The sequence below is a fragment of the Plodia interpunctella genome, chromosome 17 (genome assembly GCF_027563975.2).
Source record: "Plodia interpunctella isolate USDA-ARS_2022_Savannah chromosome 17, ilPloInte3.2, whole genome shotgun sequence".
Taxonomy (NCBI): domain Eukaryota; kingdom Metazoa; phylum Arthropoda; class Insecta; order Lepidoptera; family Pyralidae; genus Plodia; species Plodia interpunctella.
In genome coordinates this window covers 7,951,482-7,972,754 of record NC_071310.1, presented here as the reverse complement: position 1 = coordinate 7,972,754, position 21,273 = coordinate 7,951,482, and the positions used below count along the sequence as shown (strand labels likewise).

General features: G+C 36.7%; 1 protein-coding gene across 3 annotated transcripts in view; it reads left to right on the top strand.

Moving 5' to 3' along the window:
• The first annotated feature begins 482 nt into the window (after positions 1 to 482).
• Calx (Na/Ca-exchange protein) overlaps positions 483 to 21,273 on the top strand; it is a 97,170-nt gene continuing 76,379 nt past the window's right edge. For 2 of the 3 annotated variants that reach the window (XM_053757384.2, XM_053757382.2), the window contains exon 1: positions 483 to 2,222. In XM_053757384.2, the coding sequence (XP_053613359.1) occupies positions 556 to 2,222 (1,667 nt within the window). In that variant the 5' untranslated portion in view covers positions 483 to 555. The remainder of the gene's footprint in view (positions 2,223 to 21,273) is intronic. The other variant, XM_053757383.2, reaches the window with a different exon arrangement.

Below are 21,273 nucleotides of genomic sequence, written 5' to 3'. Positions count from 1 at the left end.
TTGTTCTCTCCAAGTTGTGTGTGTACAATAACAAAAGGGATGTAGGTATGTAAGTATAGTAGCCATTATTATGCCTTTCAATAGTGCAAGTGTTATAAGGACTTCTAATAAACACCTTCGAGATTCCACAGATTAAATAGCGTATCGCGTGCCTCCCTTGCGTGTTGATACAATACACTGTAGCCGTGTTAGCTAACCTCACCTCAAATCACAACTTGAAAGTTTAATAAGAGCTTCATCGGAGATTAAAATACGAGATTCCGAATTCCGTATCGCTCCAAAAACTTAGTTTAATAAGTTTCCCGCGGCTACGCGCGAGCTAATAACCTTTTTCCCCAAAACAACGCTAAGTTTACGGCCCGCGACGGCAATAAAGCACCATCAGTGAGTAGGTGAGCTACGTGCGAGGTTTGCCCGTAGCGGCTCTTAAAACCGCGATCCTACTGCGTGAGAAACTGCGGGGTGGGGGAGCGGCGTCGCGACGCCTGTCGGGCTCAGTCGGGCGCCGGCCTCTGGCAGCGCCGGTCGCTCATGGGCCGCGACAGGTAACGCGGCATGCGGCCCGCGCTCGCCGCGCTCGCGGCCTGCTGCGTGGTAGCGCGCGCCGAGCTACCCTCCGCGCGCCTCGCCCCGCGCAACACCACCCCCCAACACGTCCTACAATGCTCCGAGGGCCTCGTCCTCCCAACTTGGAAACCTCTCGAGGATGTCCCAACTTTGGACATCGCCCTCCGCGGCGTCGTCTACTTCCTCGCCCTCATGTATCTCTTCATCGGTGTCTCCATCGTCTCCGACCGATTCATGGCAGCCATCGAAGTTATCACTTCCAGAGAGAAAGAGGTGCGCGTACGACGCAACGGTAGCGATCAAATCATCGTCGTTAGAGTTTGGAACGAGACTGTTGCCAACTTGACACTCATGGCTCTTGGATCTAGTGCACCCGAAATCTTGCTCTCAGTTATCGAGATAGCCGGAAAGAACTTCGAAGCTGGTGATTTAGGGCCTGGCACCATCGTTGGCTCTGCTGCATATAATTTATTCGTGATTATGGCTATTTGTGTCGTGGTAATACCTGACGGAGAGGTACGGAAGATCAAACATCTAAGAGTATTTCTCGTGACTGCAACATGGTCGATTTTTGCTTACGTCTGGCTCTACCTTATCCTGGCTGTGATATCACCCAGCGAAGTTGAAGTTTGGGAGGGCGCTGTAACATTCCTTTTCTTTCCGGCGACTGTACTCACGGCTTACATCGCCGATAGGCGCTTGCTCGTCTACAAGTATCTGAAGAAAGGATATCGCGTGAATGAGAGAGGTGTAATTGTGGAAGCAGAAGGCGATGGTTCCGTTGAAATGGCGCTAAAACCAAATAGCACCGATGATTTTGCATCTGATGATGAAGAGGGACGAGAAATAGAAAAATCAAGAAAAGAATACGTTTCTGTTCTGCGGGAGTTAAGGAGACAACACCCTGAAGAAGATCTGGAAACTGTTGAGCGTATGGCTTTAGAAACCTTGATGTCTCGAGGACCCAAGTCGAGGGCTTTTTACAGAGTTGCGGCCACTCGTAAAATGACCGGCGGGGGAGACTTCTCGCGGAAGATATCGGAGAGAGCTCAAAGTGATCTTAGTGAGGTGAAAGCGGAATTGCAACGCAGAGAGTCAGGTTCACCGTCGATAGAACCAAAGGGTCCTAACGTTCGGTTTGATCCAGATCATTATACTGTAATGGAAAACTGCGGATCATTTGAAGTGCGCGTTGTACGCGCAGGGGATCTGAATGGCGAAATATCTGTACAATACACCACTGAAGATGGCACTGCTGAGGCAGGATCAGACTATGTCGCGACACAGGGTGCTCTATTCTTCAAACAGGGCGAGACAGAGAAAACGTTTACTGTCCAAGTGATAGATGATGATGTCTTTGAAGAAGACGAGCATTTTTATGTCCGTTTGAGTTCTCCAAAAGGGGCATGCTTGGCGTCTCCGTCGACGGCTACTGTTGTGATTTTAGATGACGACCATTCTGGCGTGTTCTCGTTTCCGCAAAGGGACTTTGAGTTGACGGAGTCAGTGGGGACGTATGATTTGCGTGTGGTGCGAACGGCGGGCGCTAGGGGTAAGGTGAGGGTGCCATTTTGGACGGAGGATGGGACTGCAAAGAGCGGTTTGCAGTACGAGGCGGCCCAGGGACATATTTTGTTCGAAAACAACGAAACTGAGTAAGTTTAGTAACTAATATTTATTTTAAATGGTATAACAATGTGTTTCTAAAATTAAAATTAAAAAGAAATAGTTGTATTAAATATAATGAACACTACATTATTTTGTTTCGATTATTTAAAATATTAAAGAAGAGAATAACAATAAATAAATGGATTAACCAAAAAAAAAACTTACATCTAAAATTTTAATAAAATGAATTTATTTTTATTATTAGAGAAAGACAACAAGAAAAAGAAGAAGAAGTAAAAAAGAATATAATGCAGCGTTTTTTTTTGCAGCGTGTCGAATTAGAATCTTTATATCATAATATTTTTTTATCTGTTCATTTTTTTCCTACTGTCCCTCAGAGTAGGTAGTCGCAGCTGAATCTTCAGAATTTTAAGGTTTTTTCTACGCGGATTTCGGTCTTCGAGGCGTCACAGCCAAGAAATGAAAGTCAAAATAACACGCACTTTTACATGTCAAATTAAAAATTACGTGGATTTACTCAAAGCATGGCAATAAACTACAGGCATGTCGTAACGACCACTATGAGGAGAAATGCCGGAACTCAATTAGACAGTGTATAAATATATAAAAAAAGTGAGAACGAGTGGACGCAATGGCGTACTACGTGATTTATACTTTTATGTTTCATGGTAGCCCCCCGGCAACGACGAGAGCTTACGAGTATAAATTCTATTCAGGTTCAACTCCACCTACTTATCTGTCTTTTACACAGCAGTTGAAAATTTTCCGCATTCGTATAAAGCGTCTGAAATTTTCGCACGCTTTATACACCTCGACCTTCGTGGCCTAATGGTCATCAAGCCGGACTGCTACACTGGAAGGTCTCGGGTTCGATTCTCGGTCACTTCAACATGGGAAATGATCTTTTTCAGATTGGCCTTGGATGTTTATGTATAATATGTATATATAGTTGAGTTAGTATCCCAGAACAAAAATTTGGAAATTTACTTTGCGGGTAACTAATTCTGTGTGATTTGTTACTATTATACTTATATTTATTTATTTAATTTATACAGGGTGATTTCTTATGCGTTGGTATTATTTTAACTACCTACATGTTCAGTCGATAGTACAATTATTCGTATGGAAGAAACCTTGAAATTTATCATTTTCCACAACTTATATAGGTAACCCTGTATAAGTTTGCAAAGAGCATAGAGAAGCCATTTAAATTACATGCATTTCAAACTCGGACAGACAGACATAAATTGCCCCGCTGTACTGTCTGGCGCAACTCGGACGGAACTAACGTATTTGGTACAGATTTTGCTACCAATTCTTGGACATTTTAAGATGTAACAAGTCGTGGTTTTGGAGATATTAGCTATTTAGAACTGTAAGTACTAAGTTAGGACACAAATAAGTAGATCTGAATAGCCAGTTTGTGTTTCAATTATTGGACGTTTAGGAAATCGACCAAAATATTCTCTGAAGACTATTTTTCCTTCAAAATACACCCACTTGTGTGGCTTCAAGAAGCCATACATACATATTTTCAAGGAGTATTTATACAGCGAGGACAATATCTATGATATCAGTTCTAAGTCAAGGCAATAAGGCATATAATTGAATGTCAGTGGGTAACCAATTAGTCTTCGACATTATACATATATCGATAGAATAAAAGGTCAATAAACGATGTTCTGAAATATTCTGATCTTTCTGACGTAGCCTTGTCTAAACTTGGATATGTTATAAATAGATTTTGATTAAAATATCCTTATAGGGCTAAAAAAAGGGTTAAAAACACGACATTAAAGTGTGAATTGCATCAGTCAATTGTTGCGTTAATTTGAACCCGCGCCGCCGTCTTTTAGACAAAATGAGTTTGCGTTTTTCTGCGCAGCTTAAAGTTGACTGGTGCAACCCAGTCGAGAGTTCATGGCGTCATCGGAAAACTAATCCCGCACTTCTTTTTTTAAAATTTGCTTACGTTGATACGCTGTCGACTGTACCAACCAAACACCTTAATAGTAAAAGTTTTCAGTGTTATTTAATCCGTTTGGTGGCGGATTATCCGCGTTATACTTGTATTAACCTCTGCAGGCTGTCCTCTATCATAATAACCCCACTAATGTTATAAATGCGTCCCACATATTATTACAATTTACCTTTTTTACCCTCGGGTTCGCACGCGTGAATTTACGACGGGAAATGCACTTTTTCCCAGAATGAAAAGTACTCTGTACTCTATGACCTTCTCCGTAACCTTAACTATATTATAATAAAGTCTAACTGACTGTTAGTCAGTCGATCTTCAGTAAAGAAAGAAAACGGAAATATAATATAGAAATAAGAATAAAGAACAGGTTTTTCTGTATTTCTGCTACCTCATGTCCCTTTAAGTTAATAAATGAAGACATTTTATTTTACGCCCAGGGACGATCGTTTAGGAGGTCGTGTTGCCTACGATGTCGTCTAGTGATGGCGGACTATCGATTGTTTTAATATCGATGTTGATTAACGATGAGATTATCTATATACTTCAAAAATAATAATGTGCGAAGCGGAAAAGCATTTTTATCGATTTCTTTTATTTATTAGCGAAAAATAAAAATAAAATATTTCAACAGATTATGGATTATACACTGGATAAATAAATTTTGTGGGAAGTATAATTAATATTCCATTACCTATTAACATAGTAGACTAAATCAAAAACGGTGGCTATCAAAACTCGTTTGGGCCCCACATACATTGAATCTAAATCTGTGTTTGGGCCCACAGACATTGGGTGACCTCTGTGAAAACATTGTAATATATTCAACTATTACTTTCTAATAATAATCTCTATTTGGTACGGCTTAATTCGTTAAAATATTTTTTTTTCATGTTCGCTAAGCCAATCAAAGAAATCGATGGAGTGTGATTGGTGGCGCTAGTATGCGTGCACATAACGCCTTAATATTTGAAATTAAGCTGTCAAAAATTTGACTAAAAAAACTTTGATCGAGTCAAATCTCATCAGGCTCATCAGAATGTTGTAAATCTCTTTGTTTCGTTGTTACGTCATTATAACCAGTTATTTATATATACAGTCTACTAACTTTTACGTAAACATATAAGAAAGTATATTTTTTCTGTCCCCACAGTTGCTCCGGAACAACTTTACTGCCAGTATTAGAGGTATAACATTAATTTATACCATCGATAAACTTTATCGATAGTGACCTATCGACGGGCATCACTATATGGAAGGTGTGATATCGGCCGAACATTATCGGGGATCAAATACAAATTCAGTGGGAAATATTATCCAAAGTAGGGTTAGCCTATGTCATCAGAGGACCAGGATGATGTGTGATAAAGTCAAGCCAATACGCGTGGGTTGGCTCTGTAAGTTAATCTACTCTGATAGGTTCTCATTTTGTTACTATTGTTAACTTATGCTTCGGATTCCGTAGCTTACTAGCAACAATGGTTTCGTCTTGTCGGTATGTCCGCTATTAAGAGTACTTACTAAATCCATCATTCACACTTGAAAGTAATTAGACGTATTCAGCAAACCGATGGGTGATTTAACACATAAAAATAATGGATTTGTTATATATGTCACACATGCTTTTAAACTTATTTTTGAAAATAATAATGAGATGAAAAAATTCTGGAATCGAGCGGGAATTGAACCCGCGCCCCTGTCTATCCGGGACAGTGCTCTTGACCACTGAGCTATCGAGACCATGTCAGGTCGGCTGAATTAATTCATCTCTTTACGAGTACGTCTTAAGCCGACGTACAGTATTTTTTTCATTTCATTATTATTTTCAAAAATAAGTCAAAAAGCCACGTAAGAGCTTAAAAAAATAGCGCTCTCTTTTTGGCATCTAGGTACAAAATGTAACATAAAAAAAAACAATATTTTCAAGAAAATTACATTCTCAACTGGATTTAAGTTTTGTAATTACCGAGTATCATAATCATAAGCAATGAATTAGCCGAGTTAACCTCAAATTGACTTAAATTGCCCACAAACAAGAGCTTAAACACAAATTTCGGGCACCGAGGCCACAAACGGACTAACAAGCTCCATCCCAAACTTCTAATGACGCGGATGAAGATATTACTCGGCGTCCTAGGTGGCCGACAAACGCACAGACAAGGTGTGAACTGGACTTTCACTGGGCGCGACTACAATGCCAGTATCCTATCAAATTCAGTGTGCACAAATGCTCTCTTTTCAGTCCTTCAACATGACTTCTATCATACTTAAATAAGTATCCTTGTTGTTATTTACAATTTAATTTCCCTAAACAGATGAAAATTTCGCAAGATATCAACACCAACCTTGACAAAGATTGTTTATTTGCAAAAACGTGAATAATTACATTAAAAGAAAACTTAAAACTTAATCCTACATGTTTCACCGGCTATCACATTAATACAGAACGACGCAGCGCCTATATTTTATGCCGGCTCCACACTGTCGTCGAACAGTTTGGTTTGGTATACATTACTGGTTTTTCATTGCGATAAATAACTACGCGATGTTCACGCATTCCCGTTGGCATGTGGCTGAGTTCGGCGACAGTGTGGAGCTGGCATTAGAATTTGCATCACGTCGAACCGTATTTCGCCGTTCAATCAGGACGACGATTTAGGCATAAATATTTCGGGATTGTGGCTAAGTGTCTCCTTAAACACGGTTTGTATGAAACCTGTGTGTATCTCGTATCCTTAGTGTCCCAGTTTCTTCCTATTATATCAATTCCTTTTAAAAACTGTAATGACAGCGCGGCCGCAGTGGTCGAAACGCTTTAGGCGACTTAAATAAAATCTGAGACCAGCAGGCCTACCATCAACTTTTACAGAACGATTCCAATGCAACTCAGTTCAATTTAGGAACCTAAAATGAATCGCATTCATACTAAAAATTAAGTCGATGGTACGAATTTGCGATGCAGTTCAGTTTAGGTCGTAAAGCGGATCGCGTTAAGAGATCATGGTAAGCCCCCAGCTACCAATAACAAACTCGAAAAAGTAGAAAGAAATAAGTATTAAATTCACAATGATTGTGATGAAAAATTGTATTTGCACATACAGTAACAAAAAGTAATGGTTAAAGAGTTCCGTTTCTCCGGAGATCCAAATAAATTCGAACGCTTAATACCTCAAATAAATTGTTTCTTTCCGTGTAGAATTAACTCCCATAATGAAATTATAATTTTGGCGGGATTGTTGGGGTAATAATAAATTAAAATAAGATCTCGTTCAAGTGGAAAGTAAACCTCGAAAATGGTTTTATAAAGAGGTTGTAAATAATTCACTTCGTCGTGGTCGTATATTAAATATTTAAATGTGGTTTGAAACATAAATATTATTGGAATAAACTCTAAAATAAGTCAGGCGCCTTGTGAAAATCTAAATTTATACAATGTTACTTGTAAAATACCAGTAAACACGAAGAGGTCTGACGCAAAATGCATATTTTACTAAGTTCTCATTATGTGGCAAGTGCTCATTTTGTGAAGCGCACATTTTGCATCAGACCTACACGTAGAACAATAATATCGCTATGAGTCCCTCAGTCGCTTCTTACGACATTCACGGGAGGCTACGGAGTGGTCCTATTCTAGGGCGGAATCAGCCCCCACTGTAATTTTTCTTCATAGTCGTATTCCTCATGGCTGAGGGTCGTGGTCATTACATCGAATGAAATCAAACAACTTTCTTGGCACTATTAATGGTGTGGTTTGCCATTGCCTTCTCCATTTCACAGACAAGTTAATAATCAACCAGTGTGCAGGTTTTCTCACGATGTTCATAGGAAGCAGGTCGTGGTCTATGAAAACTTCTATACATAAGACAGATTGGTATACAAACTCATGCGGTACGTACGAGTAGGATTTGAATGGGACCTTTCGATCCACAGGCGTCTTAACCACATTACATTACACTACCATCGCTCACTTTAATCCTAACCATATCCTAAGTAATATTATCAATGCGAAAGTAAATTTGTTGTAAAACTTCACGCTCTATCTACTCAACCAATCTTCTTGAAATTTTGTATAGGTATATTTTTCATCCAGGAAAAAAATACTGTTCCCGTCAGAAATTCACGCGAACGAATCCGCGGGCTAAAGCTAGTATCTATAATATAGTAATTATAGTATGATAATTTGAGGCAACGGCCTGAAATGTGTCTCAAAATGGATTCCAAGGAGAAATAAGAAGCTCGTGGGAAAATTTGAATGAATCGTCGCTTAGCGTCGGCGCTTCTTCCATGCATAAACAACGTGATATACCACGCTGCCTGCTGAAAATAAAGCCGGAACCACAGTGTTTCTTTGTACATGATCAACAAAAACATGTCAACATTCAACAAAATCATCGACATAAAATAATTGTTTCATTATACATTTTTATTTTAGCATCAACAATGTTTTTGGTTTCTATGTCTGCTGGAAAAACACAAAATACCCATATATAAGGTACATTTCATCCTGGAAAAATAACTGTTCGTGTGGGGAATTCACGCGTAGCCGCGAGCAAAAGCTAGTATGGCATAAATTAAAATAATTATTAAAATCAAAGTAACATACATACGAGTTGATATGACTTTTATATTGTTCTGATAGAGTTTGTATTTTTTATAATCAAATCGATTTCACATTTATTCAAGTGTGTTATTGCTAAACACTGGTATCAGATTATATTCAAGTCGCTTAAAGGTATCTGACATGACTTTTACGAGTACCTGCCGACATCTAGTGGCAAGTAGTTGCATACACACACTAGTGCATACATACACATACTAGTGAACTTAAACTGTCAATAGTAAGTGTGTAGGTTTCCTCACGATGTTTTCCTTCACCAGAAGCAGGTGGTCTATGAAAACTACAGTTCATGAGCCAAATTAGTATACAAACTCATCTAGCACGAGTAGGATTTCAACCTGTGACTTTTCGATCGCAGGCCTTAACCACTTGACCACCGCTGCTTCATATTGAGTTTACATTTAAATTTTGCAGACACATGTCAATTAGTATGAAATGAATCGACCTGACACCAGAAGTTGTTTATTATTATACTCAATAATATCCAGTTAGGATAATTTGACGCAGCTTGACAAGGTTTGCTGTTCAAAATAATTGTTTATTTAGATGTATCAATAAATACGAACCAACCTTTTTTCTGTTTCAAACTTCCGTCCACAAACATATTTTACCACTTTGGAAGTGTCTCTCGTGCAGTTCAGTTTAGAAAAAAATGATATTAGAAACATCAATATAATTTTTGAAGACCTATCCATAGATACCCCACACGTATGGGTTTGATAAAAATGAGTTTCAGTTCTAAGTATGGGGACCCCCAAAATTTATTGTTTTTTTTCTTTCTATTTTTGTGTAAAATCTTAATGTGGTTCACAGAATACATCTACTTACCTTAACGTATAGTTCTCATAGTTTCGGAAAAACATACGCACGGACGGACGGACGGATAGGCTACGGAACCCTAAAAATTACTCCCACACATTGAAAGAAAGCAAGTTGCTTAAATTATTTTAGGGTCTCTCTCATCTGAGCGATTTCTAGGTTTCTTCTCAGCCATAGTGTACCATAGTTTTTCTACTGTAAACGGATCCTGGGCTTTTTCGATCACCTTACAGTACAGTCTCCGGCATTCTTAACTAGCGCCCGTTCCGGCTTCGCTCGATTAAAGCCGCCAATAAAACCATAATAAAACTTTCTCAGAAATAACCCTATATATATAATCAGATTTAATTACTAATTTCCATCAAGATGGTCCAATAATATATTTCGCTGTCTACTCATACCTTTAGTTGACGTAATTTTTTGAATGGGATTATTCATTATTTCTTTATTCTCATTTAACTACCCTAAAGGCCAAATTTTAAGAAATCCTAAAATACTGATTTTATTATTTTTGTTGCATAGCATTTATGCCAAGTTTCATGTAGATCAGTAAAGATTTTCGTTATTTTTCATACAAACTTTACCCCCAATTTTTACCCCTTTAGGGGCCGAATTTTGAAAATTCCTTTCTTATCTGAGTACACCGTAATAACCTAAAGCTACTACCCAAATTTTCCGTTTATAGCTTCTATGGTTTAGGCTGGGCGTTGATTAGTAAAAAAACGCTTCTTAATTGTCAGATCATTGATCATCAAGCTATCACTTGAGTTTGACCTTTCTGATATATATAATTTATTGGTTTGCATAAAACTAGACGGAATGAAGGCTACCGCCTAGCTGTCGCGGACAAGTTCAAATTAAAATTTATTTGGACAGGTTGTACGGTTAGAGCATACATGAGAAACGTTACTCTAATTTTCTTAGACCCACACATTTAGCAATACCACCTATAATTTACACGAAGTGTCTTCTCGAAGTGAGTCACCCAATTAACTGTTACATTACTAGGTACTATATCATCTGTGTCCACGAACTTGAAGTGCCAGGTTACGGTGAATTATTGCGAATTAAAACTACATAACAACCTTAATATAATGAGATACGTTTCATTGTATAATTATTGCAATATTCATCATAAAATGTCATCAATAATTTAGATGTAAGTTGTGAATAAATAAATAAATAAATGACACTGATCCACTTTACAGCAGTTTAAAATCAAGCTGTTAATGTAATATTTTTCTTTCTTTTATCTTATTATAATAAATGCAGTTTGTGAGCGTTGTGTACTCTCAACAAATCAAAAGTATTAAAGGTAGGTATGGTACGTGCGCTTTTAATCCCTTTTTTAAGTATTAAAAAAAAATAGTTCGTAAAAATGCTGTCTTCTACTCTCTCTAGACATTTTTAGGGTTCCGTAGGACATACAAGGAGCTCTTCTATCGTCTATCCGTCCATCCGTTTGGCCGCGGTCTAGCTTCAAAAACTATTAGTAAGAATTCACATTAGTAGAATTATTTAATTTGGTATGCGTATACAATACATACATACACATTAATCACGGTACATTTTTTAGGGTACCTCCCTACAGTGGAAATGATATTTTTTTAAATTATGAAACGGGTTCATAACTAAAAAGCAACACTGTACTACGCAGTTTTAAGTCCATTTGTCATTGCAACAAAGAATAATTAATGAAACATGTTCGGCAAAGTTCTATCTCCGACAAAACTTGGCCAAGTTCTGGTTTCATTAGCGCGTTCTTTCTGCCGACATTTCGAGGTTTTGGAACTTCGTCTTCGCTATATACGTAAATTAATGGAAGTTCGGTTGACGCCAGGGGACTTACCGACTTTTATATATGCTGTTGCGACTATGAGCGCGGCCCCCAGTCGTCGTGATCGGTTGCGATGACCAGCGTGTTGCCACTACGTTGTGTTCCGTTGATTTAAATTTGCTAAATTTATCTACTAAAGTTTTTCTCCTTAATCTTAGTCTGGCCTGATGGAATGTAATGTTGATGGGGTCTAGGGGACTAGCCGCAAACTCAAAAAATGCTTACTTACGCCTTGAAGAACCTTAAATATCGACGCGATTATTTAGCTAAGTATTTTTTCTCTCACTCAAATCCACATCCAAGTTTCAACAGAATCGTCTCAACGCAGCTATAACTTAGCAGAAATGCAAAAATTTTGCAATAAAACAAGGGTATACTATACAGAATACAGGCAGGCGTCGGTTATATTGCATTTCTTATGCAAAGACTGAGGCCGTCCAATTGTGTTTCCTGCAAATATGTAGGGAAATGTTGGAATCTGAACTACGTGCCCCTTTTTCCTATCACGAGTGGCGCGACTATAATAAAAGTGGACTTTTAGGTTATCAAGAATGTCGGGAATACCAAAATGCCGCATTTTATCGTGTAAAGGTAACAATATGTGCAGATATTTCAAAGACATTTTTATTCTCAAAGAGTACTTGTGTGAACGTAACAAAAATACTTATTAAAATTGAAGAAATACAATATGTTTGATAAGTATAAGAAAATAAATTATATTATAGTTATAATTCTCCTAATAACAAAATATGGATTTTAAATATAATATCACCTATTTGTGTACAGTCTGAAATAAATAATTTCTAGATACTTTCATTTTCTATCTTACCTATACGTTATCGTAACTTGATTTAAGTTAAAACTAATAAAAAAATCCAATTTAAATTTCCATAGAAATGAAAAACTACTGAACATATTACACCGACGTTAGTTGGAGAATTCTACAAAAGTTTAACTTTTCGCACAAATCTAGTTCGTGCTTCAGTTACTCTGGACATTAAGTTAATTTGAATGCGATTTTAGTTTTAATTTTGTGATTTACACGTGTTGCTGAGTGAATTTAAATTCAAATAATGAAATGACAATATTCATAATTTGAGAGGGAATCGAACATGCCTGATTTTCACATATCATAATTTAAATTTAGTTTGAAAAAATATAAAACAGCCTTATGCACACCACAATTATGCACCAAAATGGCCTTCGCTCAGCATATATCGCGGACCATGGTATGGGCCACGACGGCCACGAATGTTGCGGCTTTGTTTATTCATGATATTTTTCTGAATCAACAACAGTCGTTTAAAATGTTTTACTTAAAATTATAATTTCATATTCAACATCAAATAATTTCCAACACCTCCAAGCCCAACGCCAAATGTTAACATTTTAATTTGAATTTTCGTATATTGTCTGAAATCCCGCACGCTTACTTCGAGATTGCTGCTAATTACTCTATGGGAATCTTAAAATTTATACAAGTTATTTTCTTTATCCGCTTTATTAATATTGCTCATCACTTCATCAATTATTTTATGTTGCGTTACCGGAACAAACATGTATTTATTTCATAATATTTAAAAAAATCAACAAATAAAACCATACTTACCACAAAATATACAAAAAATATATCTTCATTCTGAAAATTGTGTGTTTACCGACCATATATTGTTATAAGGGTTACAACCGTCCTAATTAGGGACGGTAATGATTATTATAATTGTCAGGTTTGTAAAGTGTTATTACAAAATGGCCGACCAAGGGATCAGTCGCCGCAATCAATTGTCTTAAGCGCTCTTTTAAGGATTTCAGAGGCTGTTATTTGGCCTTAAAGACTACTTATTGCAACAATCTGCTTGTAATGATGACCGCAATGACCAAAATTGTCCGAGATTTTGTAGCACAATTTTCGGAAATTTATAATAAAATGAATCCTCTCATGTGAGCATTTTCCCGGTTCCTTCCTCAGTCATTGAGCTCTGGAGTTGAGGAAGACGTGAAAGTGTCTAGATTAAAATATTTGAAAATATTTATAATTTGTATTATTGTACACAAGAGCTGGGTAAAGTAAACATCAAATTTTAAAAACTTGGATGAAGAATATTTTTTGTTGAACCTCGGTGACCTTCGACCTCGGTGGCGCATTGGTAAAGTGCTTGCTTCTGAACCGATAGGTTCCGGGTTCGATCCCCGGTCGTGTCAGTATGACAAATGATATTTTTCTGATTGGCCCGGGTCTTGGATGTTTATCTATATACTTATATGTATTTGTTATAAAATATAGTATCACAAGTCTAGAACTTACTTTGGGGCTAGCTCAATCTGTGTGATTTGTCTTAATATATTTATTAATTTCTTTTCTGCGGGAGTAAGTTCAAATTCAAAATTATTTATTCAATATAGGATAATATAAGTACATCACTTATTGACGTCAAAAAATTTACTTAAACTGAGCTAGAGCAGGCACTGCTTAAAATACGGATTATCTCTCTCTCTCTCTCTCATATAATCGTTTTCCCGGTTGCTACCTCAGCCGTTGAGGTCTGCTTTTCTATTTTTGCGTATCCACTTCGCACGGGCATCGGCACTCCTAGTTCTCAGACATTAGTTACCATACTATAGTGACTGAAATAATACATAATTTTGGTGTTAAAATGATAACTAAATTCTAGCATGAAAAGATTAAACCATAATAAGTTTGTCAAACATTTTGCTTTCAAATCTCCATTCTATCCGTAACGGAGAAAACAATCCATTCAGTCCTACTATCTGCATATTGATTAGTCTCCTTTCGTTCAATAATTACCCACTTAGTGATAGACAAATATTATCTTTCCATACACATAGACAACATTTTCCCAAAGATAATCTAATATTGACGATGTTAGAAACAACAAAGTGATTAATGCGACGAATCCCGAAATACGCGAGGAAAAAATGGGAAAAATAATCTACTTATTAACTACAATCGGTTCTGGGGGACTACCATGAAACATAAAACACGTTTCACGTCATTGCATCCACCGTGTCATATGAGTTTGTATAGGTATCAATCTGACTCATATATAGGTAGTAGTTTTCATAGACCATCACTTGTTTCCGGTGAAGGAAAACATCGTGAGGAAACCTGCACATTGGTTGATTATTAACTTGTGTGTGAAATGGAGTAAGCAATGGCAAACAACTCCATTAATAGTGCGAGGAAATTTGTTGTGTGTGCTTCATTCCACGTAATGACCACGACCCTCAGCCGTGAGGAAATACGACTATGAAGAGAAAAAAAGTGTCATATGTTTCGTATCTTGTATGTATGTTACATTATTTATTATATCATATTTTCCAAATCGTTGTAAAGTATTAGAATTTTGACCGCCAAAGATTTCTTAGGTAGGTGAAATTGGCGGCAAATTGGAAAGAAAAAAATGGCGGCTGTGAATTATACAGAGAGATTTTGCGAATTCGTACGCTAGAAATCGCGTAATGAAATGGCAAAAACCAATAAAAATCAATTGAAATAACAAAAACGCATATTACCCATATGGCACACATATTAATAAGGGTTTCGCGCCAAAGTTTCCGTGGTAGGGGTATAGAAACAATGTCACAGTTCTTGGCAACAGCCTGCGTTTAATACCAAACCATTGATTATACATTAGCGAGTGTAATTCCCGCCAATATGTAAGGCAGAAATGTTCCAGAAAATGACTGGGATACTGTACAATTTTTTGTCGTTCCAACAATTATTTATGTTTTAGAATAAAAGTTAATTGGTTCGACTATTGAATTGAAATGGCTGCGCTGGTTTGTTGCGCCATTTCTTCTTCACCTTGCATCACATTCACATTCACCTTGCCTTGACCTTGCATCGTCAACTTTGACGTTAACTTTAACGTGCGTAGATAAACGCAAAGTACGGCATCTAAGCGTTTTATGTATACGGAACTGTTGCTGGCTGCGTGACGTGAGCGATACAATTCCATACAAAAAGCGCACGCGCACGTGTTTCACAGTAGGTGTGTACCGGCCTTAAATAAATCCAACTGTAACCATGGCACGGAACACGGTTTTCAATAAAGGTTTCAGTAACTTGATTTACGTGTTTTAATAAACTCGAGTTAATAAAGCAATCGAATTAATCATCGCCATTGACAATATTATCATTAATTTTACGACATTGTCGTCCCGGTCTTCCGAGTAAGTAAGATTTTATGTCTTAAATTGCATAAAATTTTGGCCATATTTAATTAAAGTACTTTTTGTATCGTCATTATCATATATGCGATCACGAAATATCAACATAAATCTCCATAATCACAGATTTCAAAACATTATTTATATTAGACTAGCTGCGCCCCGGGGCTTCGTTCCCGTGGGAATTTCGGAATAAAACGTATCCTATGTTTTATTTCAGGTTATATTCTACCCGTGTACCAAATTTCATAACAATCGGTCCAGTACATTTTGTGTGAAAGAGTAACAAATATACACACATCCTCACAAACTTTCGCATTTATGATATTAGTAGGAAGGATTTCACAAATTGCATTCTATATTAATAAATCACAAATCAAAATAGTTGTTATATGTCGTAGAGGACCGTTATATGGATGTTTTTTAATATTGTTGTTCCTATTATTTCCCACTGGGAGACAATTCAGAAGGTTCCGTAGATTTCCCACGGGGTCCCGTCGACCGAATACAAAACCTTTGAAAGTAAACGCGGCTCGTTCCCCCCTTTTGATAGACGCCTATATCTTGACTACAGAAAAGCTTAAGGTCTATGATGAAGTTGGAAATAATTCGTGTTCAACACGCCCGCTCGCTATCCGAAGGTCCTAGCTTCAATTCCCAGAGGGGCAAATATTTTTACCTGTAATCACAAATATTTGTCTGTGGCTCACGTCGTGTTGTGCTTGTGTCTGTTTTTGTGTTTGTGTCCATCGGACCCGCGATACAAGCTTAGTGGTTAGTCGGGGCCGTTGAGTCTTGTCCCTTTGCATATACTATTGTATGAACTTCTTCTTTTTAAATGTGTTGTGCTAACGTGTTAGATTTTATTCAAGTCGCCTAAAGGCATCAGACACGACTTTTACGACTACCTATAATTAAGTAGGCAGTAGTCACTTATGTACTAGTGTACCAAATATGAAGTCAACCAATATACAGATTTCGTCACGATGTTTTCAACGTTTAAATTGAATGGTGCAACTCGCACTAAGTAACATAATTAAAGGGTGTTTAAGGTGAAAGCTAAATTATATTTGATTATAACTATGAATTTAAATTTTACAAAATAGATTTAGTAAGTAAATTCCCACGGAAGTTGAGTAAGTAAGTTCCCACGGAACCACAGCCCTGGACAATAGCTAGTGTTGTTGGCACAGAACCAGCTCCTCCGGTAGATATATATCAGCACTTGATTCAGTACACTACAGCAAGCAAACTTATGGCCAAGTCTGGAAAATGAGATGAAAAAAGGAAAGATACTGCAAGCTGAGTTATGGTAGTTTTTTTTTTCATATTCATAAAAAAGTTAAAACACACCTTAAGCTAAATTATGTTCTGACGCTATCGCACTTTATAAATTTGAAATTGACAGAGAGAGACAAAACATATTTTAACATAAAGTATGCTTTTAATTTTTTTTGAACAATAGGGTAATTGAGTTTGTTAAAAATAATTGAGGTTTGTGACGAAGTAAATATTTATTTTGTTGGCCAAACAGTTTTACAACATAACATGGTTATAATATATGTTTAAAGGATTCACTGGCTAGTCGAAAAATCAAGGAATAGTGCCAGCATGCTTAACATTTTTGACAATACGTAGGAGAACGTAGCGATCGATGCAACTCTGTGACGGTGTTTTCTTGTAAATGCAGAAAGAATTGGACAAAATTCACGAAGCGAAAAAAGTGTTAAGTTACACTTCACATGTCATTTATTGTACTTACTCCAGAGTTGCCAAAGCATCTATCTCATCTATGCCCGAGTTATCTTTATATACTCGTTCCTCCATAAATCTTCTAAGTTTGCAGTCGAATTTCTGAACTTGGACAGTTTTAAATAACGTCCCAAGGATTTCATTCCATGAGATTGAAAACGTGTATGCGCAGCGTTCACACGTAGCATTACAGTTTTAATTTTTTAAACGGAAGTTTGATTAATGCCTTTAGGCGACTTGAATATAATCTGACACCAGTGTTATCAATACTTGAAAAAAAAAATAAGATGTTTGCTAAAAATTTCGTTTTGCGATATTAGCATTTTGAAACAAAAATACTTATTAACAGATTTTTAATGTAAACAAATTAATGTTTTTAATATACTGCTTCTTGAAACACCTTGCAAAAGTGATTATTGTATTTTTGTTATGAAATCCGCTTACCGATAGATTAGCAATATTGCTAACTATATATATCTCTTGAATATTCAAGAGAGGACTCTTTAATATTGCATAATATCCGACTGGGTTCATATTGTATCTACCTATTGGTACAGCTTGCTAAGAAAAGTATATAGTACAATATAATTTGCAATAAGAGATTTGAATTGAATTGACACATATTTTGCACTTCACTAAATAACGGAATAAAAAAATTACTTCCTTCACCTACAATTGACAGTACAGTCGACTGCAAGTGAAGTTACCCTGCCATCTTTATGCCACAATAATTAGGAGGGATTAATTTGGGTAGCTTCATATGTTGTTGACTGTACATTTACCTATCTAAATTCATTGCAAATGGATTGATAGACAATTGGCATTCCCAAAGAGGTTCGACGTCAGGCTCGCGGTTGTAAGCTCACAGCGACAATTTTTAGGTTTACTTTTAAGCCCTTCGTGGCGTCGCAGCCTCGAATACAACCGCGAACATGCGATGGATCAGAGAGAGAGCTTATTTCACCTTTCTCGTTCACTCGTGTTTATTCTTTCCTGGAAGATAAACAGCCTGTAAAAACCCCCGCTGGCTTTAGCGGCCTCTGGAGACCTCTCAACAAAATGAGCAATGTTTTTTTATAATTCTAGATATTTACGTATCAAATAGATTTAGATTAATGTTGCGTAGTTACTTTTCGTTTATCTATACTATTATTAAATATAAATATATATTTGGACAAATCACACAGATTGAGCTTGACCCAAAGTAAGTTCGAGACTTGTGTTATGGGATACTAACTCAACGATACTATATTTTATAACAAATACATATATAGATAAACATCCAAGACCCGCGTCAATCAGAAAAAGATCATTTTCCATCAGGGGGATCGAACCCGGGACCTCTCGGTTCAGTGGCAAGAACTTTACCACTGCGCCACCGAGGTCGTCGTCCTTTATTATTATAGAGACTTATGCCTTTGTGAGCTTGTATGTCTGAGGCGGGTAATTTCCGAAACTACCGCGAACCGATTTTAAAAATTCTTTAACCGTTAGAAAGGTACATTATTCAAGATTGACTATAATAGGCTACATTTAATCTCAAAACTCATACATGCTTTTTCACTTATTTTTGAAAATAATAATGAGATGAAAAAATCTAGAATCGAGCGGAAATTGATACAAATAGTAAGATTTTTTAATATATTTTATTTAGTAGATACCTATTTTGTGAAAAACTTAAAGGAATCGCTACTGGTACAGTGAACAGCTATCATCAATGTGCCCAAATTCATTGCAAACTTGCCGCTATTATTGCGCCAGGTTCATGCAGGATAACTTGATGTGCTGTTGGCTGTACATTGTTTGACTGATCGCGTGTCTGGGCCGACATTAGCGGTATCATGGGAATCTAAGTGCATTCTCGCACGGTAGGTACTGATAAGGAGGCATACGACTGTGTAATACTGATTTTTATTACGTTTTCGATTGAGGGGTTGAGGTAGTGTGCGTGTGTAATTCTTCATGATAAAATTGAGGATGTCTTCTTTTAGTTTTCTTTAACACTGCACAATTTTTAAAATAAATTGGAATGCAACAACTTAAAATAAAAAAGTTTTTCAAGTTATTTTTGTGTCAAGAGATTGTTTTTGTTAATGTTGGATTGATTTCTTTGAAAACCAACTTGGTTTAATCATCCAAGTCGCCCATAAAATTTGTCGTGAAAAAAAATCGTGCTTGTTTTTTGAGATTTTTAGTAGCTTTCCCGCACATAGCGAATATCCACAATTCAGCGCGGGAATGCTGCCTGTGAGATGGGCACCTTGCCTAGAAATCCTTCTTTTGATGTGTACTTTTCATTTATAAGTATTTATAAGTGATTTTAAAGTTAGATTTTAGTTTACATTAATATAATTGTGAGTGATTATTTCTACCCGAGCGAGGGTCACTTGTACCACTATCATTTTATCCTAATTTCTATGTATTAATTTAGCTAAACCTTTTAGCGTTGATGAAAATATCTTGCCTAAAAGGGACATTTGCACTATCTTTAACAACATCAAAGCGTTTCGGCACTACAAACTTAATTATGCCCTTCTGAAACTACTACACAATAACTTATCTTACTGCGATTACTCGTAAACAACTGCAAATTTAACTTTGTCTTAAGTAATGTTGTTTCCATGTTATAGTAATATGGACTTTATTGTGTACGTGTTAAGGTTTCTTAGGTAAAAAAAATGTCCAGATATAATTTCAAGTTTAGGCCCCATACGAGTATCAGACTTTCCGCAAACAACTAAATTAGTGCTATGAAACTGGGACTTTATCAAAATTTGTGATATATGATAATGCATTACATTATAAACTTGGATTATAACACATAACAAGATATTAAAACATAAGGTGGTGAGCACCATCAACTTTGACGTTACTTTAACACGCGCAGAAAAACGTAATTTACGCCATTTTGATTAAACATCGCGCCGGTTAAAATCAACGTTGAATATGGCGGCGCAAATCACCTCACTACACTTTTTAATTTTTTGGCGCCATCGTTTAGCCAAATGATGATTTTACCAATGTCAAGGTTGAGAAAGAAACTGTGATTATCACTTCGAATTATATTCAGTTAGAAATTCATCCGTAGTGTAATAGTAAATTCATATTTGTCCGATTGACAACTCAACTGACAGCCGCGTGTCATCGACCAACCACAGCGCGGCATTAGTGTTGTACCTTTCTTTATTTTTTAACTTTCTTACCGTTTCCCATTCTACGGTCATTTGCGAGCAAAAGGTAGTTTTTCATTATTTTTTGACTACCTCGGCGGCGCAGTGGTAAAGTGCTTGCCTCTGAACCGAGAGGTCTCGGGTTCGATCCCCGGTCGGGTCATGATGGAAAATGATCTTTTTCTGATTGGCCTGGGTCTTGGATGTTTATCTATATATATATTTGTTATAAAATATAGTATCGTTGAGTTAGTATCCCATAACACAAGTCTCGAACTTACTTTGGGGCTAGCTTAATCTGTATGATTTGTCCTAATATATTTATTTGCAAAGAGTAAATGTATATTTATCAGATTGTATAACATATTTTAAGTGTTTTTTTCTTTGATTTCAGGTAAGTCATCGTGACTAAACACTTAATATACTTACAATAAGGTAGAATGAAGAAATGAAGTTGTACTTTTATGTCGAACTAACTGCGCCTCGGGGTTCCGCTCACGTTCTAATTTCGGGAAAATAAGGGTACTTTTTATCCCGAATTTCGAACGTGAGCGGTTATATGTGTTAATCCAGATTAGGTTACTAAATTTCATAACAAATATGTCCAGTAGATTTTGCGGGAAAGACTAACAAACATACACATATACATAACAAATATCATTATTCCTAGAAACAAGTTCACAAAACGTATTTTTTCACTGGCAAAACCAGA